The sequence below is a fragment of the Phoca vitulina genome, unplaced genomic scaffold (assembly GCF_004348235.1).
Source record: "Phoca vitulina isolate PV1807 unplaced genomic scaffold, GSC_HSeal_1.0 scaffold71, whole genome shotgun sequence".
Lineage (NCBI taxonomy): Eukaryota > Metazoa > Chordata > Mammalia > Carnivora > Phocidae > Phoca > Phoca vitulina.
This window is the reverse complement of record NW_022589774.1, coordinates 4,152,177-4,175,053: the sequence shown is the minus strand read 5'-3', so window position 1 is coordinate 4,175,053 and position 22,877 is coordinate 4,152,177. Positions and strand designations below refer to the sequence as shown.

Here is a 22,877-nt window from a genome sequence, read left to right as displayed (position 1 = left end):
GCCTCTTTTTATACACCGCCCAAGGCCACCACCATACTTTGACTTATGTTACTGGTGTGCATGTGTACATGAACTATCTTGTCCATAGTAGGTGCTCAACAGTTGTTTCTCCAATGACTTCTAGGCTGCAGAGAGACCCTGACACTAACTCCACCCTACCCCTATTCTGGATGGTCACTCATTATCCCCTTGAGTTGGATCCCCCAACTTCCTAGGGTACCAGTCTTGTGGCCACTCCACATTCTGCCACTCCCTGCCAGAGGCTTGGAGCCAAGCAGCCTGGACGAGAGACATTACTCAGACCCCTTCCCCCCAGCTCACACCTCCGGCATTGGCATTACGCTAATTGTGGTGTGACAAAGGGAAGTGGTGACTGCCCCTCAGTCTCAGTCCTGGCTCCCATCATTCAAGCGATAGCCTGCAGTGCCAGGATGTGGCCACAAGGGGCTCTACCGAGCGACTCTTATGTGCAGTGGAGGAGGGTTCTGTTGGAATACCTCCTGCCCAGATGCACAAGGAACGGCTCAGGGAGTCTCTCCTCTCCTCTCCAGTTCGCTTTGGCTGCCTTATCCTGATGTTTTACCCCTTAGCCACCTAGAAGGTGTTTTATATCTTAAGACATTCCTCCTGGCTTTCCCATTAGCCTCTCTCTTGCCATCCCCTTTACTGACCAACAGTCACCATGGAGGGAGGACACTTCCCCTTTGTCCCTTCCGCCTCTTTAGATGAGTGTCGAACCCAGGCCCTGAGCTCCCTGTCTTTCAGGATGTGGGATGGAAAATTGTCCTGTTCCATCTTTTCAACATCTCCTGACTCTGCCCCCTTCTCTTTCCTCACTGCCACCCAGGATCAGATTTCCCCATCTCTGGCCAGGATTAATGCAATCCTGGCTTCCTGGAGGATCCCCTGTCTCAGACAGCCCCCTGCCCATCAGCTGTCCCCCCAGGAGCCAGAGAAAACTTACTCCCATCAGGTGCTGGCTCTCAATGGCTCCCCGTGTGCGCCAGCCAACAATACTGAAATACCTATAATTGCTCAACACATCGTGATATTTCAAGTCTTTGTACTTTGCACACATTCTTTTCTGTGACCTGCACCTCCTCCACCCTTTATCCTTGCTCCCCATACTTCCTCCACCTGGCAGAGTCCTATTCATTCTTAAAACTGCCAATACCTTTGTGAACACTTCCCTGACCCAAGACTCCTTCCCATGCCCCGGAACCTCCTCTGAATGGATCCTGTGCCCTGAACATGCGTCTCTCCTTGTATCTGTCACTCAGAGTTGTGATAATTACTCAAGCCCGTCCTGTTTTTCCCATTGATTCCGTAGCTCCCGGCAGGACACGGCGCTAGCACTCAGTAGGAGATACATGAAAGGTGTTGCCTCATCTCTCTCTGCACCATCACCTCCGTCTTGAGCAAGTCCTTTAAATGCTCTGAACTCGCATTTGCTGATCTGCCAAACGGAGACCTGGGAGAATCAGAAGGGGGCACATACATTAAAGAACTTAAACTGACTGAGTGCTATTAAACAGCTAAATGCTATGCAGATGTCTTTATTCCAGACTAGTGTTTACCTGCACTTGCCTGTGTGGAAATCAGAGGATCAAAGGAATGTGATGTGATCTTTTTGTAACTTCCCTGCCTCGAGTCCAGGGAAACGCTGGTTAAGAGTAAACTATTAATTCTGTCTCCCTGCAGCTCCGAGTCTTCTCTGAAGCTCTGGGTTAATGATTCTGAGATTGTTTTCCTCACAGGGCCAATCCGTATCTAATCTTTGGCATGTTCTATTCTTTAAGAATAACTTGACTCACTCCAATAATTCTCCATCCTGGGGTTGTGAACCTTGTTTTGCCTGAGGAAACGGTGGATGTGTGTGGGTCTCTGGCTCCTTCCTTCCTCACCAGAGCCCCACCCCATGGCCATTCCCTTCACCAACAGAAGCGACTCCTCTCCTCCCCCACTCTTCAGTGCATGGATGCTGTGACCTAACAAACAATCTCCCTCAGGCGAAGTTTAAGGATTTGTTTTCCGAACTCCAGAAGGAGAGACTTGGTAAGGAGAAACCCTTTTAAATTGTTTCTCCATACCAAAGTTTAATTAGTGGCTGTGGGAGGAATGGATTGTAGGGAGATTCCAGACTGGTCCCTGGAATCCCAGGCAGGAGGTCTGTTGACGGCTGCAGTGCAGGTCACACAGAGGCTGGGGATAGAAGCCTGGGAGCCGGACGTACCTCAAGGGTGATCTGGACACTCTGGAGATAAGACCAGCTGAGGGCTGTGAGCTCACTGAAATTCAAAAACCAGCTCACAGTGGCTCACTATCAGGAGACCCCCAGCTCCCAAACCTCCTTCCCCTTAATCCAGTACATTTGGTGCAGAGTTTTGGAACATAGTGGTGGGAATCCTTTGCATAAAGGAGTGGGTCACTGTTCTGCAAAGGTTCCACTGTGCGATAGGAACAAGTTAACTTTTCTGAGCCTCAGTGTTCCTATCTGTAAAATAATGATTACATTTATTGTAGGTAGGTAAATTATTACAAGAACCCAGAACCCAATTTAAAGAGACCAGACCTGGGACGCCTGGGTGGCTCAGTTGGTTAAGCGACTGCCTTTGGCTCAGGTCATGATCTCAGGGTCCTGGGATCGAGCCCCGCATTGGGCTCTCCGCTCAGCGGGGAGCCTGCTTCTCCCTCTCCCGCTCCTCCTGCTTGTGTTCCCTCTCTCGCTGTCTCTCTCTCTCTCTGTTAAATAAATAAAATCTTAAAAAAAAAAAAGAGACCAGACCTTTCAGACATAAGACATAACACTTTTGTGCGTACATAAGAGTGAAAACATAAGGGAAAGGCATTGGTATGTCTGAAACAATTCCAGGACCATTCTGATTGCAGAGATCGTGATGTGAAAAATACACCTGTGTGCCCACTGCCTTGCTTCACAGAACATTTCCAACAGCGCTGAAAGCCCTGTGTTCACCTTGTGATCCTGTCTTACCTTTCCACCCTGGAGAAAACCACTGTCCTGAATTTTTGTGTGTACTGTTCCCTTGTTTTTGTCACACATGTACTTTTGATCTTGTTTTTGAACTGTTCTATAAGTGGAATAAGTTACAGTCATAGAATAGATTTTTTCCTAGGCCAGGGTATGTAGCTGCTCACTGTTGCATGTATTCATATCCTACTGTGTTATCAATTGTGTTGAGGGTAATTTGGGCTGCTTGCAGTGTTTTGCTGTTTTTTGCAATGAACATTCTCACCGTCTTAGAACCGGTGTCTCTCCAGGATATATACCCTGGAAAGAACTTGCTAGGTCTAGACGAGAATATTGCCGACAAAGGCTGCTGTACCCCTCTTCCCTCCACTGAATAGCCTGAGGAGATGGGGAGGCCCGTTCTTACTTTGTCTATGGACCTTCAGGAGTTAGAAACGTTTATAAAAATAGAGAAATGGTGGAGGTGGAGCATTCCGGGCCATAGTTTGACTTGTAGCTGTGGCCCTGAGGAACAAGCCAGACAGGCCTTGAGGCAGCATGAGCTTTGGCTCACACTTCTGGGTGTGAGGTGGGGGCTGCCCTCGACTGGACCCTGGGGTCTCTGGTGGCAGCCTGGCTGACCTCACAGAATCCACTGTGAGGTCACTACTGGGCTGCAGGACCTAGAAATTCAGACAGAATGCAGCATGCCATTCTCAGATTGTATGGTTTTTTATTTCAACTGCAGTGAGGAAAGCTGGAATGGAGTCTCCGGGGATACGTCCCTGAGCCCCGGTCCCCTTTGCAGCTGCCGAAAGCTCTGGGTCCTACTAATGGGCTTCGAAGGTCACCGTCTCCATGATGTTAGATGTCCCGCTCCCCGCGCTCTCCAAGCACTGGCCGCTCTCTGCGGCCTCGATGATGGCCTCCATGCCGCTCCTGTCCACGGTCTTCGCCAACATGTCCACGTCTCTGCCCCGTGGGGAGGCCACGGTTCTTGTAGTAAGGTTGGCTTTGACGTTCCTCAGGAAGGAGCTGATCCTGCTGAGCCTCTTGGTGGCGGAGCCCGAGCTGGTGGTGGACAAGCTCCGCCCCGATTTGTGGGAGGTCCTGGACTCCTTGGCGATGGGGGCGTGGCTGATGCCTTTGTGGGGGGCGCGCCTGCCGCCCCCCGGGCTGCCGCGGCCCTTCTCCTTCTTGTCCTCGCGCGCGGCTCTGTGGACCGCTAAGGACCGGCTGGAGGCCTTCCGGGTGATCTTGTCCCCCGGGGCCTTGTGGCGGCTCTCAGCGGCCCTGCGGCGACGGGAGCCCCGGAGGGCTCGCTCCTTTTCCCGGCGCTCCCTCCGCTCCCTCCGGCCCTTGCGGGGCTGCCTTCCCGCCTGCCCCCCCGGGCCGCCCGCGCTCGGCGCGTCCGAGAGGAGCGCTCCCTCGGCTACGTCCGGCGCGGCTCCTCCCGCAGCGTTGCCCGCAGCTCTCGTCCCGGCGAACGCCAGGGACATGCTGTCCTCTGGGAGACCGTTGGACGAGTCGGAAGTAAACCCTGGGGTCTTTGCGGTACCTGCCAAGGCCACGTTCAGGCTCCTCGGGGACATGTTGGCAGCGCCCGCAATGGCGAGGTTGGCTTTGCCTCCTCCTGGACGCTTGGTGGCTGCCCCGGCTACGGCCGTGCTTAGCTGTTCAGGGGCCTCAGACCTGGTGATCGCCACGCTCAAAGCGCCTGCTGTGGTGCCCAGTGCGACCCCCGCTGCGAACCCTGTTGCCGTCCCTGCGGCCACCACTGCCGCCGCCCCCGCGGCCTCTCCCGCCGCCTCTGTCGTGGCCCCTGCTGCCGACTCCTTGTCGAGCCCTGCCGCTTTTGTGTTTGGGGCGGCTACGTCGGGCAGGGTGTTGGGTTTGTGGGATTCCTGGTGGGTCCCCTCCCCGCCAGCAAAAGCCGCAGAGGTGGCGCCGGCCACCTCCGAGACCACGTGGAGGCTCCTGACGCTGACCTGGTCCTGATCCCCTTTTCCTTGGAAATCTGCCCCCGCTGGGCTCCTCCGGTCCTCCTCCTCGAACACAGGCATGCACAGCATGTCCTCCGCTGGAATGGCGTAGGTACTGCTGTGACTGTCCACTGGCGGCCGCAGGAGGTAGATGAGCTTTTCCCAGTAGGCAAAGAGGTCGTCCCGCGCATCCAGCGGGGGACTCAGCTGCAGGTAGCACGAGCGGCCCGTGGCGAACTTGAGGCGCAGCTGTTGCTTCTCATGGTCGTGAATGGAGATCCTCACAAACTTCAAGGGAAGGAGCCTGGTGAGCTCTAAGGTCTTTGAAGCCTTGCGGCCTTTTCCCTTGGTGGCCTGGCCCCGCCCGGCGTGCTCTTCGCAGCCGGTGGCCGGGCGGGCCAGCAGCATGACGTCTGGGAGCGGGAGGATGGGGCTGGTGGATGCGATGCCCACGGTCACCATTCTGACCCGGTTGTGCACATCGATGACTTCTCCCCTTTTGGTAATCTGGATAAAGTCGCTTTCAAAAATAGGTGCGTACTTGAATATGTCATATTCTCCCTTCTGCAGTTGTCTCTGTAGTTTCCCCATGGTGGTGTTGAACATGCCCACTCCCGAAGCACTGTGGGCGGTGTGGTAGGGTAGCAGAGACTCGGCGTTCATGACCACCTTGTATCACAAGTGGTGCTGGCTGGCGAGGGGGGTCCCTGGGTCTTCTCTTCCCTGGCCTTGTTGGGTTGGCAGAGGGCTCCTGTGTTACACGGGTGGCTCTGGGGCAGGTGTCTCAACCCCACCCCACCCCACAGGCCACAGACTCCCCCCTTTGGCTCAGAACCTCCCAGAGACAAGGGTCAGGGTTGGGGGCTCTGAGGATGCAGAGGGGATGCTGGTGGGTGCCTGGACCCCAGACTGAATCTGTGCAGGGGTGTAGAGATGGACGGTGGGCTCCTCCTCTACCTCACCTCTGCCCTGATTTTTTTTATCTTCCTGAGAGGCTGTGAACTACAGTCCTGGTGAGAGAAGTGACCACTCTCTCAGCCTAAACCCCTGCGCAGCCATATTTATCCTCTGCTGCCCTTTGTGACCTGTCACTGTCACATACCCCTTTGTTCTCATCCCCCAAACACCCCCTCAGGGCAGGGCCACCATCCTCCCCCCAAAAGCCCCATTGCCCACATAGAGGACAGGCCCACCCTGCCAGGGACTCAGGTAGGTATCAAAATAAAAATTTCTTCAAATGGAACAATTTTGTGTGGGGACTTTTTCCCCCCCTCCCCCAAATTCAAAAGATTCAGCAACTGGACAAAAGCTATAGGAATGTAAGATGATAGGATACATTTGAACCATTTGAGTTCATGGTTTCATTTTGTCCAAGAACCCAGAATTGGCAGTCTTGGTCCTTAGCCTGCTCTTTCATAAAATTGCTGTAGACATTGATGCTAGCAGCCGTTAATGATAACCTTAAAAACTGCATCCCCTACGCAGCATGCCATGTTCTCCACATATGACCATAAGAATCCATCAAGTTTGGTACTGTTGCTACTGCCCCATTTTACAGGTGAAGAAAGTGAGGCGGTATCATTGGCCTAACTTCACAGAACTGATGGTAGTAGAGGCAGTATTTGCATGCAGGTCTACCTGATTCCAAAGCCTTTGTTTGGAACCACCACAGTACTTTGCCTCACAAAGAAAGCTTGGGCCAGCCACAGGTTTTAAACCAGACTGATTTAAGACCTTTCTGATGCACTATTGGAAGTTGCGTGACTCCATATGTGTGTATATGTTATGGACAGAATCCAAGACAACTACTTCAGGTGGTGGCTGGGCTGAATTGGGAATTAAATTGTACAGGGGGCCATCTTCGTTCCTCCCCTGCCTTATGCTTCTACAAACAACCTGTGTGTGGAAACCTGGTTATTCTCTCTTAAGACCCCTGGTTTTCTTCCCTTCTTCCCCAGTGAAATGAAGTGCGGGGGGTGCAGAGATGTCATCTTCAATTCCAGGAGCCTACCAAGCATCCTCCTGGGGCAACAGGAGTGGTTTGGAAGCCTCGACACCTATGGGGAGCATGTACCATTATACCCCCTGCCTTATCACCCCTCCCACAGAGCTAGCTGCAGAGTATGTGATTTCTAATTGTTACTTGAAAGTTCTAAGACACCTGCTCCCAACTCTCTAATCTCCCAGTTTGATGTTATGCCTGAAATCCTACATTAGGGATTCATTCCTTGAAAATAAAGGATATCTTTCTGTTCCAATACACACACCTGTTCAACAACAGGTGAATGGATAAACAAAATGTGGTCTATCCATACAGTGGAATGTTATTCAGCCATAAAAAGGAATGAAGTACTGATACCTGCTACAACAAGGATGAATCCTGAAAACAGGATGCCAAGTGAAAGAAGCAAGACACAGAAGGCCACATACTGTATGATTCCATTTAGATGAAATATCCAGAAGAGGCAAATCCACAGACAGGTATTAGATTAGCGGTTGCCTGGGGCTGGACGGAGGGGAGTGTAGGGAGTGACTGCTTAATAGGTACAGGATTTACTTTGTGGGGAATGAAAATTCTGGAACTAGATAGTGGTGATGGTCACACAGCATTGTGAATGTACTGAGTTTTACACTCTCTAGAATGGGTACAATGGTAGATTTTATGTTGTGTGTATTTTTTTTCTCACGCACACATGCACATATACACTCCTGCTTGGAACCCTTTAGAAAGGTCAACGGTGTGACTCAGCTTTCCATTTCCTCGTCTGTAAAATGGGGATAACAGTTGCTGTGAGGATTCAACGAGATAATGCATGTGAAGTGTTGAGCGTATCGTCTAACTCAATAAATAGTAGCATTTATTAGCATTCATCCGCAACTGGCCTTTTAAGCCTCAGTGTGAATTCCTTCCCGAGAGCAGTTTTTGAGAGGACAAACTGAGAAGCTTGCGGGGTTACAGTCACTATGGGAACACAGAAGGATGCTCAATGGGCGAAACTGGCCTCCTCTGAGGCTCTACCTCAGGCAGATCCATGAAAACACGGAGAAAGGTGAATACAACCAGAGTGTGGGACGGGAAGAAAGGAAAGGCTCAATATGGGTTTGGGTTTTAAGGGTTTTTTCAAAGCCAATGGGGAGAAAGTAGGATAAAGATGGAAAACAGCTTTTTAGCTCTTGGCAGAAAGTGAAAGTTTTAATTCCAGAATCCCTCTGGGCCAGAACCTTCAAAACTCTTGATTCTGAAAGAGGTGTCAGGCCAGATGTTAGGGAAAGGCAAGGGGACAAGGATGAGGTCAGGAGAGAGGGTGGGCTCTCCATGAGCTGCCAGTGTGATGTCACCAGCCCAGCGGGAGGCCTGTGGAAAGACACTGGCAAACTGGGTGTCTGATTCTGGTGGAGGCCCCATCCAACTTTATTCTCTCAGACTCTTCCAACCTTCCCTCTCCATTGACTATGAAACAAAATGAACTAAACAACTTGATGGTAAATAGATATTCGTCCTTTTTATTATTATTATTATTATTATTATTATTATTATTATTATTATTATTAAAGTATCAAAACATAAACTTGGCTGCAGGAAACAAAACTGTTTTTAATGCACTTGGTAAAAGGAGCTTTCCACTAACCATATACAGTGTATTTTTCGGATCAATTTTTTTGGCCATCGCCACCACCCACTTCCTTCCTCTCCAATTCATTGTTGTTGTCCTTGGCGGCTTAAAAACTGTCTGGAGTTTCTAACAGCTGATTGGTGGCACCTACACCTACAAACAGAGGGTAAATGCAAGGATTCTCCCCCCCACCCCTTAAAGAAAATAGATTATCTCCTGAAAGCAGTGGCAAGGGGCGCTTCCACCAACTGGCTCTTTACAGTTTGGGAAGTATCCCTGATGTGCAAATAAAGCAGCAAAATCAGGACACGGGTGTCACAGGTGCTAATTTAAAGGAACCGTACAGGAGTTCAGAGGACCAGGCTCCCCATTCATGTGCACGAATCTTAACATTGGACGAAGCTAATATCTCTCTGAAGGAAGACGTTAGTAGCAGAATAGCCAGTTTTTATTTCTAGCCTGTGAGGGATACCTGTGCGCACAGGCAAAGAGCAAGGGAGCCTGGCTCTGTTCCAGACCTAAGGAATCCCATTCGGTGGAATGCCTTTCTTTGAATTAGCACACCTATCAAAGTGATTCTCTCCCTCTCTTCCTCCCTCCATTCTTTCCTCCTATGTGAAATACATACTTGCAATAATCAGACACACATTTGGACATAATGGATGTAATCGAGTGAATACTTTAAGAAATGCTCTGCGGCAGAAGGTACAGCGTCAAGCTGAACAACGGGTCTACGTTTTAGGCGTCTGTACATTCAAAGAAACATAGTTGAGATTTTATATCAAAACTCTATGTTAACACCAAACAGTTGGTCTAAAGGATATACTTGGTTGGCGCTGTGTTTCGGGGCTTGTCAATGAGAAACCGGGCATCAGATGCCACAGTCTGAGGAACAGGATGGAAAGTCAACTATCCCGCCCAGTGGCACCCCAAAGAGCAAAGGATGACCCTGGGGAGAATTTTTAAGTGAAAACGCCCCTCCCCCTCAACGGAGAGGGAGGGGGTGGGGAATGACTAGAGTTCAACAACCAATCCATTTAAAAGGAACAGAAACCAGCACAACACTTAAGTTCACCATGTCTTGGTTCCAGTATTTATTTTATCGACAAGTTAGGAATACTAGGATAAATAAGTAATATTTTCTCTTACAGAAAATTGTAATGATACTATTGAATAGGATTAAACACTCTGAGGATTTCACAGAAACATCAGAATTTAAACAGACAGTAGCCAGAGTCCTGTGGCCAGTGTGAATGACCTCTCACAGCTATAAATGCTCTGGGCCAGATTTCTACAAACATCCGCATGACAAACAATGCCACGAACATCCAATAATGCTAATGCCTGGGCATCACCTGGCTTCAAACTTGTCTCCACTGAATGTGGTTTTCAACTGCGAGAAAAGGAAAATGGAATATTCTTTGGCTTTTCTGGCCTAGAAATAACTCCTGACCTAAGTCACTGAGTGGAGAGTCCTAGCCCTTTGGAAGTTGGACTTCCTGCTTTCTTCCTGTGACATTATAACTGAGTTCGCGACAGAGGACCTGCAGTCATGCCCATGAGTTTTGCGTTAATGCCTGGCTGCCACGGGAAAGGCGGCTTTCTCTGTTGACACAAAACTGCCCTGCTTGCCAGCAGAATTCTGTTCTCCCGGGGCGGACAAGCTCCTCTGGCCACCTCAACATTCTGTAAGACCCTGCCTATGGTGCTCGCCGCCCCCACACGCTCAGAAACCGGATCTGAGGAAAATCACACCGGTGTTGTGCAAAACAAACATCAGGAGAGCACAATGCCTAGCTTTGACACAGACGCTTTGCACACAGTAATTCCGGTACATGATAGCATGTTTGCTAGAAAGCACAACCCTGGCCATTGTACAACGTTGTTAAATGCCGTTCTCCCTCTGTGTCCCCTGCGAGTGGCCGTGGCAGCACAGGACGTGGCCCCACTCCACCCACCCAAGGTACAGACACTTCTTCAGCATGAGTCCTAATGGTGAGAGTCCTGGTTTTGGTAGAATCCAGGCAGAAGATGGGCAGGACCCTGAACAGGGGCCATGTGCAGCATCCAAGAATAGCCAGTAATGTTAAGGCCTAAATCCTGGCATTGAGACAAAAAGATGCCCTTGTCCTGGTCCAAAGCCCACTCTGGTGCAGAGAGGAAAGGCCCAGCTGAGTCACCAAGGGCTCTCCCGCCTCGATGGTTCTTCACGGCTGGGATGCGAGAGGTGCACAGGAAGTCAGATCTCCAATGGCTTCAGGGTTTGGGATGTAGAAGGTTTTGATGAGGACTCCCCAGTTGCCCCCATACCATGACTGCTTAGCTTTGCAATGTTCCTTCTTTTATCTGTTGGATAAAAAGGTTTCTCTCATCTTCTGGAGTCCGCCCATTCTGAGCCCGGACAATACACGTGGGCCGATGAAGGTTGAGCATGTATATCAAATGCTGCTTCTCGTTCTTGAGCTCCTCGATTTGGGCCTTCAGTTCGGCGTTCACGCTCTCCAGCTTCTCCGACTCCTGGGGAACAAGCAACAGAATTATTAGGAATGGAGCCAAGGTTCCAGTGCAGAGAGGCTGGCCTCGGGGTGGCAGTGGTCACACGTCGTTGGGGTTCATGAGGCTGGGAACGGCCTGCAGAGAGGGAGTGCTTGGGCTCCTTGGGATGGCATCCCCACAAAGCTGGGACAGCGGCATTAGGTCTGGGAGAATCCAGACCCTGGAGAAGCCTTTGAACTTGAAGGCTTCTTCAGAGATGCCCTTGAGTTTCCACTCAGGGTTGAGGGTGGGTTGTGACTGTCATGGCAATGAAAATGCAGTAGAACCAACGGCTCAGGGACATCCTTTGCATGAGTCCAACAGCCCATGCACAGCCCCGCTGGACCTGCGAGGGCCTCGAGCGCTGGGAAGAAATGCAGACTCATGGTCCTCGGTCTTTTGTGAGTCACTGATTTCAGTGAGAAGTTCGCCTCCCCAGAAAAAATGTACATGGCAACACACAAAATGTCTCCATTTTCACTGCCTCCCTGAAGCAATCAACAGAATCCTTGGGGACCTGCAGAGCCTGGGCGGAGACTCTGCGCTGGCCCGTTCACACTTGGGGGAGGGGACACAGGCACGGAAGGACTGCGCCGTGGCCCGCCCCACCTGCCCAGGGATGCTCTTCCCACCTGCGCTTCTCCCTGCAGAAGGGGAGCTGGCGGAACCTAGCGGGGAGCTCGGGCTATGGGATGAGCCGAGGAGAAGGGTGACAGAATTAAGAACACACCAGAAAGCAAAAAAAAAAAAAAAAAGAGTGTAACCACTGCTTGCAGATTAAGGAAATAACTTGTTTGAAGAGATCAATTAAAGGCTTTTCATATTGAGCCAATTGAGAGCCGGCAGCTTCCTTCTCTCGGTAAAACGGGTGAGTGAACCTTCTTTAACCGGGCTGACATATCCCGCAGCCTGGAAGCTGCTGGACGTGTATGGACGGGCCAAGACTGCTGGGAATCTGGGCAGCAGACAATCTGTGGTTTTTAATTCACACACCTGCTTCTTCTACATCCAGAGTCCCCTTTGATGTGCTAACAGCTTTGTTCCCCCCTCCTGCAGCCACCAGCCTTCTGCTACCAGCTACATGTCCTTCTTGGACAAAGACTTCTGGGCAGGGGGCTTTCTGACTCCCCTTGTGCTGGCAACATGAGGTTGGTCATGGGCAGGCATGAGCAGGAGGAGGGGGTGAGGCAGGGAGGACTCTCTTTCTTTCTTTCTTTTTAAAGATTTACTTGTTTATTTTGGAGACAGTGAGTTGGCGGGGGGCAGAGGGCGAGAATCCTCAAGCCCACTCCCTGCTCAGCCCGCCTCAATGCTTGATCGCACGACCCATGAGATCATGACCTGACCTAAAACCAAGAGTCAGACGCAGAACCGCCTACACCACCCCGGCGCCCCAGGGACGACTCACTTTCTGCAAGCACTCTGTCTTCTCCTTCTTTTTGTTGCGGCACTTGGCAGCTGCAATCTTATTTCTTTCCCGCCGCCGCTTTTTCCTTTCATCTTCTTCTGGGGCTACCTATAAAATTCAAGAGACCGCACGCTTCATGGGAGGCAAAAAAATGCAACCCACCTTAAATACACTGCCTTTCTTTGCAGCAAAATGGCAAACCAGGACAGCCCCCAGGTGAGGGGGGCTGACAAAGTCAAGTCCCAGCCTCCTGCATGACACCTCTCCATACGTACGCACGAACAAAGAATGCAAATCGAAGAATCGCTAGTTAAAGTACATTGGCAATACTAGTAAGTTAAAATCCAGCTTATTTAAAAAATGCATTTGGATTCTGAAATGAGTTGGATATTCATATTGATAACTATCAGTAACGACTGTAATCATTTGGAGCAGGAAACAGATTCTGTTTCTTAGCTATGTCCTTTCCCCTGGATCCAGGAATGACCACAGGAACATCACCCAGCCACCTTTTCTCTCCTGCCTCTTTGATTTGAGACCCAGGGGCACCCCCATTCACCTCTATCTTCACCCAGAGCATGGAAGCACCTCCTTCATGAACTCAAAAGAAGCCCACGGAGCTCCTGGAAAAGAGGAACCCAAGCGCATTCCCCAAACAAAGTGGCATTATGAGCCCAAGGCTTGGTGCCACCTGTGGGCGGTGAACATGAACCAACCAGTGATTCATCCAGCAAAGACCAATCTCTTCCTCTGCGCCCCACCCCGAGTCAGCTGTGGGGGTCCTCAGAGAACAAAACTCTGTCCTGCTTTAGGTTCTGGTCCTCTCTGGAAGTTGGCTCTGACCCTGACTTTGTCTCAGGACGGATGGGGAACCTGCAAAATTCAGCCACTGGGCTTGGCTCAGAGGCGGGAGGCCAGCTAGGATGAGACACTCATGGGTGGGCTTGAGTGGGTGACAGTCTAGGCTGCTAATGTCAGACCTTGTCGTGTCACCTGTCCCTGCTCCAGACAGCAGGAAAGGGCCAGGGAGCCACACCTCAAACCAAAGAAATCCTGGGACACAACAGTCACCTCAGATCTGTCTTATTGCTCGTCCTTTGGATTCGACGACATTGACTTAGCTTGCGTTGAGACGGAAGGCCTCACAATTTAGAGAAACAAAGTCCGAGGGGAAAGCAGGGCAAGAGGCAGTTCTACCTTTTACATCCTGGACCCCAGGACCACACAGGCAGACATCTGAGTTTAAACTAAACTGGCTCTGAATCCCAGCTTCACCACCTATTAGCTATGAGACCTTGGGCAAGTTACCATACTCTTCTGAACCTCAGTTTCCCTCACTTGTAAAATGCGATCAATAATCTTATCTATCCAATAGGGTTGGGAGGAGGGTCAAATTAGTTAAGTTAGATATATATATATATATATATATAATATATGCTTTGCACAGTGTTTAGCATACAGTCAGCCTTAGTTACTATCATTATTAACCTCACCATTCTTCATCAAGAACCCAGTAACTGTAGTACTTCCTATACAACCCTACAGATATTTTTGGATAGGGGGGAGAGGATTCGGGGTTTTCTCATACAAGGAAATACTTGAAAGTAGAGCAAATCTCAGAATTGTACACTGTCAGAGATGGAAAAGGCTTTCAAGAACCATTCAGTTCAACCCCCTGACCGTAGTGCTGTGGAAATGAGGTACGGAGGGGCCAGCAGCAGCACTTCCGGGGAGGCCCAGGCATCACTAGCTCATGGTCACCAGACCCGCAGGCTACAAAGCCTGGGTGTAAACCCAGGCCTCTGGCTCCTCATCCTATGTCCTCTCTGGGACACACTGCCTCATTCTACCTTGTTGCCTTCCCAGAGGTGACTGGGACCTGGCGGAACAGGGTCCTGCTGCCCAAGCGCACAGGATGCCCATGGGTTTCATAGGCTCAGCATCCTATTTTAAGATAAGAATTACAGCAACCAAGGGAACCTGAATATTCAACGAGATTAGTTGGTGCATTCTCTTCCCAGTAGGAGAACCTACCTGTTAAACTGACCTAAGATCAGAAGGTCACTTAGTAAACACACGATCAGTGGATGAGTCTGGTGGCTCTAAAGAATATTTCCACAGATCAGGAAATATTCTGTCACTAGATGTCCTCTACATTGGACATCTGCTTCTTCCTCTGAAGAATCCTCCAAATACCCTTGCAAAATGCTTTTCTTTCTTCTATGGGGATCCTACTACTTCCCACTACATCCTGTTATCTCAGGGTATTTAGAGAATTTTTAGAAAATTCCTCGCGTGTCCCATGGCCCACCTTGCACTGTCCAGTACTGGACAAGGCAATGATGACCTCTCACGTTAATGCAGCACAGGGGATACCTCTAATGATGCCTTACGGATACGGCATCATAGTTCTGCTACCCCTTGACCAAAGACAGTGATCACAGCAGTTAAGTAAGCTTGATACACTCCCATCTTTTATCCATAAGGGAAAGGCCCAGAAAGTAGCCAAGACCTCCACTCTGAGGTCCTCGAGCCACCACCGCATGGCCAGCACCCAGCTCTCAGACCTCTCGCCACGTCTGCTACTCCAGGCGTCTTATAAAAGGTTGCTTGATGGGGAGGAGGGCAAGTGTCGGAGACAAGTGAACTCGAAGCAGAAGCTGTTGCCAGGGCCGTGAGCGAGGCTGGCTGACCCTGGCTCCCCACACTGGCCGCCCGGGTCCTCGTCGTGACGAACACCGTCCCCACACTCTGAGCAGCGCCCTGCCTGGAGCATGCCTGGCCTGTGGGCATACGACGAAGAAGCACGTAAAGAACGGGCACCGCGAGGAGCACCTACCTCGGTTTTCGTGACTGCCATCTCCAGGGGGCTGCTGCTGACAGTGACCGACTCCAGTGCAGAGGACATCCGGTGACAGAGGTGCTTGTTCTGGATGGCGAACCTCAGCTCTTCCTTGACAAAGGGTGTCAGGTTAGCAAAATCCTCAAACACCAGTGACCCAGGAGGGGACAGGCAGGGGACGATGGCAGACGCACTGACTTCCGAGGCAGAGACCTGGCCTGGGTGTTGAAGCATCATTTTGCTGAAAGAAATATCGAGACCCAAACTACTTCAGGGACTTAGGGGCATGGGATCAAGTCTCCCCACATCTGCGGCCCCCAACACCACAGCCGTATCCCCCTCAGGCTTCTGTGTTCTCGTTTTACACCATCCTCCTCTTGAGTAAAACAGGTTCTTAAAATACATAGCTCAGTGATGTGGATAAAATGCCTACTTGAAATTTATAAAGGGTGGCATTTCAGGCTAGAGGTCAAGAAGCTATTAGTTTTGGCTGGTGTGCATATATGCAAATGTAGCCTCAAACAGTCCTGAAAGAGGAAGACCATTTAAAGAAAAAAAAAATCAGTGAGACTTTTATGTAACCCCATTTTCAGTCTCTGTTTTGAAAAGAAACTTGGAAGGTACCTGAAATCAAGCTGAATGTATCTATCCGTGAATGGAAGTAAAAGCGAAGACTCAGGGACCCTTGGATTTAGCAAATAAATCTCTGAAACTTCTCCCTCAGGAAGTTGGATCCAAGTCAATGAGAATGAGGATAGTAACTGTAGCCAGCAGGTGTGTTTCTTCAGCCCAGCTTGGCAGGAGCTGGGGCTGAGGGGTGGGGCGGGGGATTCACATCACAAGGGACCAGTAGCCCCTTAAAAGGTTAAGCCTGCTGAAGCAAAAGACTTGAGAAAAGAAAAGCAAGGAACTAAGAATTTGGACCTCTCCTGGGGGTGTCGTTCAGCCCCATGGTGTCTGGAAAGGCTGGGGCTGGGGACTGAGGGGAACCTGGGACTGGCTCCAGGACCGAGGAGCAGTGTGACCTAGGCTGAGTCTCAGTCTTCATCTGGCCAATGGCTGAGAGGTCCTGCGGCAGGGGACTGAGTGTCTTCACTGTTCCTGTACCCAGAGCTGGCCTGGCGCCTGGCACCAGCTGCTCCCAAGGCCTGCTGACCCCTGCAGACTGCCCCACTGAGTACATGAAAGGGAGAAAGAGGGGGTCAAATCAAATGGTCTCTGAAGTCTCATCTACCACTCTCGTTCTATAGCCCAGGGAGCCCAAAGGGACAATGAAAGGAAAGTGAAGGGTAGAAATCATAATAGTTCCACGGTTCCAATTTGGAAGAGCCCCCCATAAATCTCTGCCTGCCACATACTCCCTCCAGCAGCAGCCGTGTCCCCTCATCCTTGCAGTCAGTTGTCCAGGTATGAGGAATATGGGGACGGTCTAGGCACACTGTGCCCTGGAGCATCCTTCGCAATCTGGCTGCGTGCAGTCATTAGCCCAGTCTAGTCGACAGGAAGCCCTCTGGCAAGTGACTAACATTTAACGAGTGCCTCCTTCACACTAGAAACCTTACGTGCATTATCTCATTTAACCCTCACGAGAACCCAGTCAATTAGGTTCTAGCCCCCTTTCACAGATGAGGTAACTGAGGTTTAGACTAGCGTCCTAAACCTAAACCTCGCTCAAAGTCACAGAGTTAGTATGAAGCAGCCTCAGGACTTGGATTAAGTTTGACTCCAGAACTCATGCCCTGAACTTATAGAATATAAAATATTATTTACACTGCAAAAACAAAAATGCCAGAGCAAACCTTTCTTGCGGGGTAGGGGTGGCAGGGGCTGGGTGGGGGTCCTGGAACAGAAGTGGTGGAGAGGAGACTAAGCAAAGAGCCGGGGGAAACATGAACTCTGTGCAATGAACCGCTGATCTTTCTGTGTCAGCGTGCACACTCCGGCTGCTGCCTGCATTTCAGGAGTCATAAGTGGGTCTTTTATCCACAAAAATTCTTAGACTGGAGTCAGATGATCAAGATTTGAGGCCCACTTATTCATGTATCATCATCATACCTCCCAGTGCCTGTTTTCTCCTCTGTAAAAGAAGGCTAATGACAATCACCCATTTTTCCAGACTTGTGGAAGGAGTTGAGAAAGTAATACATGAACATGTCCTGGAAAATATAAAGCAACTGCGAGGCCTGCCCGGGATCCCTCCAGCCCGGCTGGCTCTGACAGATGCTCTGTGGGGTCCCGGTGGCAGGGTGGCTGGTCACTCTCTGTGATCTCAAACACTTCGGAATAGATCACCCTGACCTCTTAACTGACTCCCCCTTAAGGTCTGAAATACACTGATGGAGGCAAGAATGCCAGGCCAACCAACGCCACCACTGGGTGTTCAAAGAAATCTGGGAAACGTCTGTAATTCTCTTCCCAAAGCCCTGTGTCGTGAGCCAGAACCGAGGTTCCTCTATCAATTTAATCCTATCGTCTTCAGATGTGGGGAGGATACTTCTCTGGCAGGCGATAAACTCTGAGAAACCAGCCTTCTGAAGCCCGAGGCTTACGATTCTCCCATGCATTCATGTTTTCCCTCCCTTAACCAACTTGATTAAAAACCCAGTAGTTCAGGGATGGAATTCAGAGCTACCACTGGGCTGGCCTTTGTTTGGATGACTGGATGGCTCTCCTCTACCTGGGTAGTTTGAATTCCACCAGTGTTGAGTGTAGTTCTGTTTCACCCCCCCAGCTAAGTTTATTAATGAGCTCTCCGGGCTTGGTTTTTTTCCTTCTTAGTTTAAAGTCAGCTGTTCCAATGAGAGAAACAAGAATGTCAGTGGTATGGAATGTTTTTATGACAAGCATTGGGTGGGCTTACTTGGGGATGGAAACGGGTTGTAAAAATGCGAAAAAGCCTTTCAGAAAGGAAAGCAGTTGCATCTGTAGAGATTTGAGTTTTCTCTGCATTCTGCTACAGCTTAATTTCTTGAGATACTTTCTAGTTACTTCTTGACTCATTCTCTTAAGGTCTGATTCAGCCCAGATTCAGGCTGTGTCCCTACAAGGAAAATGAAGTTAAATCTTCAGACAACTTTTCTCAAAGTTGAGACCCGCCAACATTCCCCTCGTTGAAGAATAAAAAAATCTGTTTGGGGATTTTCTGAGTTGGCTTTCTACACTGATCTTAAAATTGTCCAGACTTGCTACAAAGAACCTGCATTTTGCTTTTGCTTCATTATCTCCAATCAGAAACCATGTCATATCTTTGGCGGTTTCATCATTTTCAAGAAAGTGAAACTTCACTTGTGTATTTCTTTAACTGGAAATTCAACTCCCAGATTTTATTTCCTAGTAGCTACAACTAAGTTGAATTTTCACTTTTAATTTTCATCTCTTCACCCTGCTCGTAAAACATCTGCTGCTCGTAAAACATCTCACAGTATACGAAGCCAATACTGGTCTTTCACTAACTTCCTATATGGTCTTTTTCCAGGCCTATCTAAAAATCATTGGTGTAATGCTGGGGCTTCAGGAACAGGCCCATCACTACCACTCACAAGCTGAGCCCCCACTGACAACCCTCTCACGCTTTCTGGGCCTCAGTCTATCTGTAAAATGAGACCAATATTGCCTGCCCCCATTCCCTCACAGGGTGGTCAAGATCATACAAGAGTCACAATGGTGGATTTATACACAGGCTGGATAGCCATTATGACGGTGATTCTACTTTCCCCATTTCAGGGGGAACTCAAAATGTTGTTATCAATGCAAGTTAGCCCCATTAATCAGGAATTAACTGGAACCCTAATGAAATTCAGGTCATTCACAGCTTCTTTTGCACTTTGGTTGACCCTGGGCTCCCAACACACCAGGTCAATTCTACCCCACTATATATTTGCTGGCAAAAGCTTGTTTCCACTGCTCTTACGTACTTGAGAAATAACCAGTTCTCACACATGAAACCATTTCTAGTTTCTCTGGTGTCCTGGCTGTGTACTTCCTCCTTCCTAGGCTGGGTAACACTTAGAACCATTGACCCTGTTCCATGCTCAGCCAATTGAAAAGAGAAGAAATCATGGGCTCTATATAATGGGATAGAACGCCCGATATTAGAGGCACGTAGGTCAGATCTTCATTTTGCAATTAACATGAGATCCAGGAAGGTAGTGACTTGCCCAAGGCCATAAAGCTGGTCAGTGGCCCAGCCGTCGCCAAGCTGTTGACCTCTCATCCACTGCTCATTTTGTTTCATCAGCAACAGAGATCCAACACGGATAGGACAAACCAATAAGGCAAATGGAGAATAGAGGGAGATGAGGGGTTAGCAGTCTTAGTAACCCGGTATCCACCACAGAGGAGGCTTTGACAGGATTGAGACAGGGAGGGAGTACAGAAGAAAGAGAACAATGGAGAGAAAGGGCCAAGAGGGAGACGGGGGTTGGGGGGGGGGGTTAAGATAGAAAGGATGGGAAGGCTCCAACAGCTGCCACAGGTGCTGGGTGTTATAGCCTATCCACACTGTCAGCCTGGAGTGTTACCTGTCACAGCGTCTCTGAAACCATCCAGATGATAACAACCACAAACCCCTCTGCCACCCTGGTGTTTGTCCAGGATATCCTCAAAGCAAGAGTTTATATGTTGTAGAATTATTCTATACCAAATACTAAATACAAAACAAAAGGGCAGTAATAACAATTTCTCCTTCATTTAAAGATGGGGAGCTCCCCCCCCAGCAGGTGGGACTGTCACCCACACAGAAATAGGTGCATTGGGGGAGACCACCCGAATGTTCTACCCCGCATTTCCTCACCCCTGGCTCCATCAAGGGTTTAGCAACACCTCTATTTGTAAGGATGTATATGTGATCTCGGTAATAAAATTAGGGAAAAGAAAATGGTTAGGAGGAAAGAAAGTAAGTAGATGAAATGAAAATGGGGTGTGGGGGAGCAGAGAAGGAGAACCATGCAGTGGAAAGAACGTTAGGAAGGGAAGACATGCCCCATAGAGAAGTCCCTTCCCCTTCATTGCCTCCGAAGCTGGTCAGTGACATTAGACAGAGACCCCCCCCCCCCCCCCGCCCACTCAAGTCATTCACGTCTCCTCACCGGCCCCCTTTCCTTCAGTTACATCGCCCTGGAATCTGAAAAACTTCTTCCAGAGAGGACCTTAATGATTATCGGGTCCAACCACCACCTGGTGCTTCCAAACAGGCAGAGGCAGCCAGCACGGGCCCTGTGCGCCCACTTTTCTCACTTGGGGAAACTGAGGCTCGAAGACACGAAGCTCAGTATAAGCTCTCAGGGTCCTGGCCACTAGACCATAAAGGCATTCTCTCAATTATCTACACTGGATTCGTACCCTTGCTTCCTCCAAGGTGGGTCTCCGTAGACGAAAGGCAGAGAAACCGCGGACCCGCCGGAGGAAGAGTCACAGGTACGCGAGAAAAGCGTGTGAGAGCCTTGGGACAAGAAGTCTCCCGCCCAGGGGTTGGACACCAGCCTGTGCCAGGAGCCCTCTCCGCCGTCCGTCCCAGGACAGCAACACGAGCGCTCGCCACCTCGAAACTCATCCCAACTAACTTTCGCTCCAGGCTCCCGCGCGGTCCCGCGGCACAGCGCTCCAGGGTGCGCAGGGCGACCCCCAGCGGCCGCGCCCGCGACCCCCGCTCGCCCGTCCCTTTCCCATTCATTCGGTCCGGCTCCTGGGGCAGCCCTCCCGCCGGCACCCGGCCTCGGTGCCTCTCCGCGGGGCCCGGGAAGGCTGGGCTTGGCAACAGCGGTGCCCGGGACGAAGCGAAGGATGAGCGGGACAGCGAGCCGGAGAGCCTCGGCCACCCCCGCGCACCCGCCTCCCCACGCCCGCTCCGGGAGAGGCGAGCAGGTGCCCAGGGCGGAGAGGAGCAGGGCTCCGAAGCCGGCGGAGGAGCCGGAGCCCGCCCTCTGCGTCACCGGGACCCTTTCGCGCCCCAAATCAAAAGAGAAAGTTCTTTGCGAGAAACTTTCCGAAGCGCTGAGGAGCAGCTTTGGCTGGGAGAAGTTCGGCCAGAGTTCTTTCGCAGCCGGAGGCTGGGCGCGCGGATCGGGGACGGGCGCAGGGGTCGCGGGACCGGTTATTAGAGGGGCGCAAAGGGAATGAAAGCGGGCCACCCTCGCCGCGCTCACTCACTCGGTTCCAGCGCTCACCTCCGGTCTCCACTCCCGGCGGCCAGGGTCCAGAGGGCGGGCGGGGTCGGGGCGGGGTCGGGCTGTCTGTCTGGGGGGCGGACGGGCGAGCCCCGAGGACGCACGGCCGGCGCGCGGGCTGGCGGGCGAGTCGGCTTGGGTTCGGGCGGCTGCGCGGGGACAGCGTTGGGCACTGCGCGCCTCGCTGCGTGCGACTGTGGCTCAGAGCGCGTTGCATCACCCCTTTTATAGCCCTCTGGCTGGCGTCGAGCCAGTTTACTCCGGGTTACGAGTCCCAGGCTGACGTAATGCTATTAATAACTTCCCCCGAGAACCAGCCGAACTAGGCTGGGCAAGGAGGAGGGATGGAGGAGGGGCCAAAGGGGGAAGCGAAGGGGGGGGGGACTGGTGATGCAAGCTCGGGGAGGAGCCGGTCGAGCGGCGCTCCCCCGGCCTCTTGCTCTCGGACACACACCCGCCCACCCTCTCTCCATATCAGGACCGGAGCCGTCCGGGCGGGCCGCCAGATGTGCGTACTCGCCGCTGCGTGTTCCAGGCATGAGCCAATGGTGCCCAAGCCAGCGGCATGACTGCACTGCGCTGGCATCTCTCCCTCCGCTAGACTGGGGGAAGGGGAAAGATGGAGGGACGGGGCCTGGCCGCAGCCCAAAGTAGGTGAGGCTGGGAAGCGGGCACGACCTTTCTCTAAAATGCGTGGTCATTTTCTGGAGCCCCTTCCCCCGCCAAACGCCGCCTTCTCTAGTTGGGGGCAGAGTAGGGTCAGAAGCGGTAGTCCCCGCTGTGGGGAGGTGCCAAAAGGACCCCTGCGTGAACCCACACAGTTACCCGCCGGGGGTGGCCTCCGCGGCTTGGCCCGCGAGAAGTCCGCGCGTTAACCCAATCGCGGGGGGCAGCGCTCGGCGGGCACGGTGCGTCCTAGCCCGCAGCCCAGGCACACCCCGCACGAGCGCACAAGCGGAACCGTCTCCCGGCCGGCGGGGAGCGCGTCTCCGAGGCCAGGGCAGGTGCTAGGACCGTGCGGATTAGGATTTTTTAACAACCACAAAGAGTTTGAAATTGACGGGCAGTTTCTCAGTGAAACGAACACAACCTGGAAAGATGAGAGGAGCTGTAAAATCAGAGGCAACTTGGGCGCTAAGAGTGGGGCTGAAACCGAGCGGCCAGGGCGAGGAGGAAAGAGAAGGTGCTTTGATCCCCGCGGGCCAGGCGGAGGGAGGTCGCCACCCTCTTAGGCTACGTCTAGGGAAAACCCATCTTCGCCTTTCACGTGTTTTTCTGCCCCCAGAGCGGAATTGGAAGGGACAGGACGGCGGGGAGTGGGGGCTCACTGACAGCAGCCGAAATGAGGCCCCGTAGCAGAAATC

General features: G+C 51.4%; 2 protein-coding genes across 3 annotated transcripts; both read right to left on the bottom strand.

Annotated features, from left to right (window-relative positions):
* Positions 1 to 3,798: 3,798 nt before the first annotated feature.
* FAM71A (family with sequence similarity 71 member A) lies at positions 3,799 to 5,613 on the bottom strand. Its single transcript, XM_032393228.1, has one exon. It carries the CDS (start codon positions 5,611 to 5,613, stop codon positions 3,799 to 3,801), a length of 1,815 nt encoding a protein of 604 aa, XP_032249119.1.
* A 2,915-nt stretch (positions 5,614 to 8,528) lies between these two features.
* On the bottom strand, positions 8,529 to 21,694 carry ATF3 (activating transcription factor 3). Of its 2 annotated transcripts, none has more exons than XM_032393173.1 (4): positions 21,497 to 21,694; positions 15,347 to 15,590; positions 12,508 to 12,615; positions 8,529 to 11,081 (listed from the first exon to the last, which is right to left on the bottom strand). In XM_032393173.1, the coding sequence occupies exons 2-4, from the start codon at positions 15,584 to 15,586 to the stop codon at positions 10,884 to 10,886; spliced, it is 546 nt and encodes a 181-aa protein (XP_032249064.1). In that variant the 5' UTR covers positions 15,587 to 15,590; positions 21,497 to 21,694; the 3' UTR covers positions 8,529 to 10,883. The 2 variants fall into 2 exon arrangements, with proteins under 2 accessions (XP_032249064.1, XP_032249063.1); XM_032393172.1 differs by having other exon boundaries at positions 21,514 to 21,694.
* Positions 21,695 to 22,877: the final 1,183 nt, after the last annotated feature.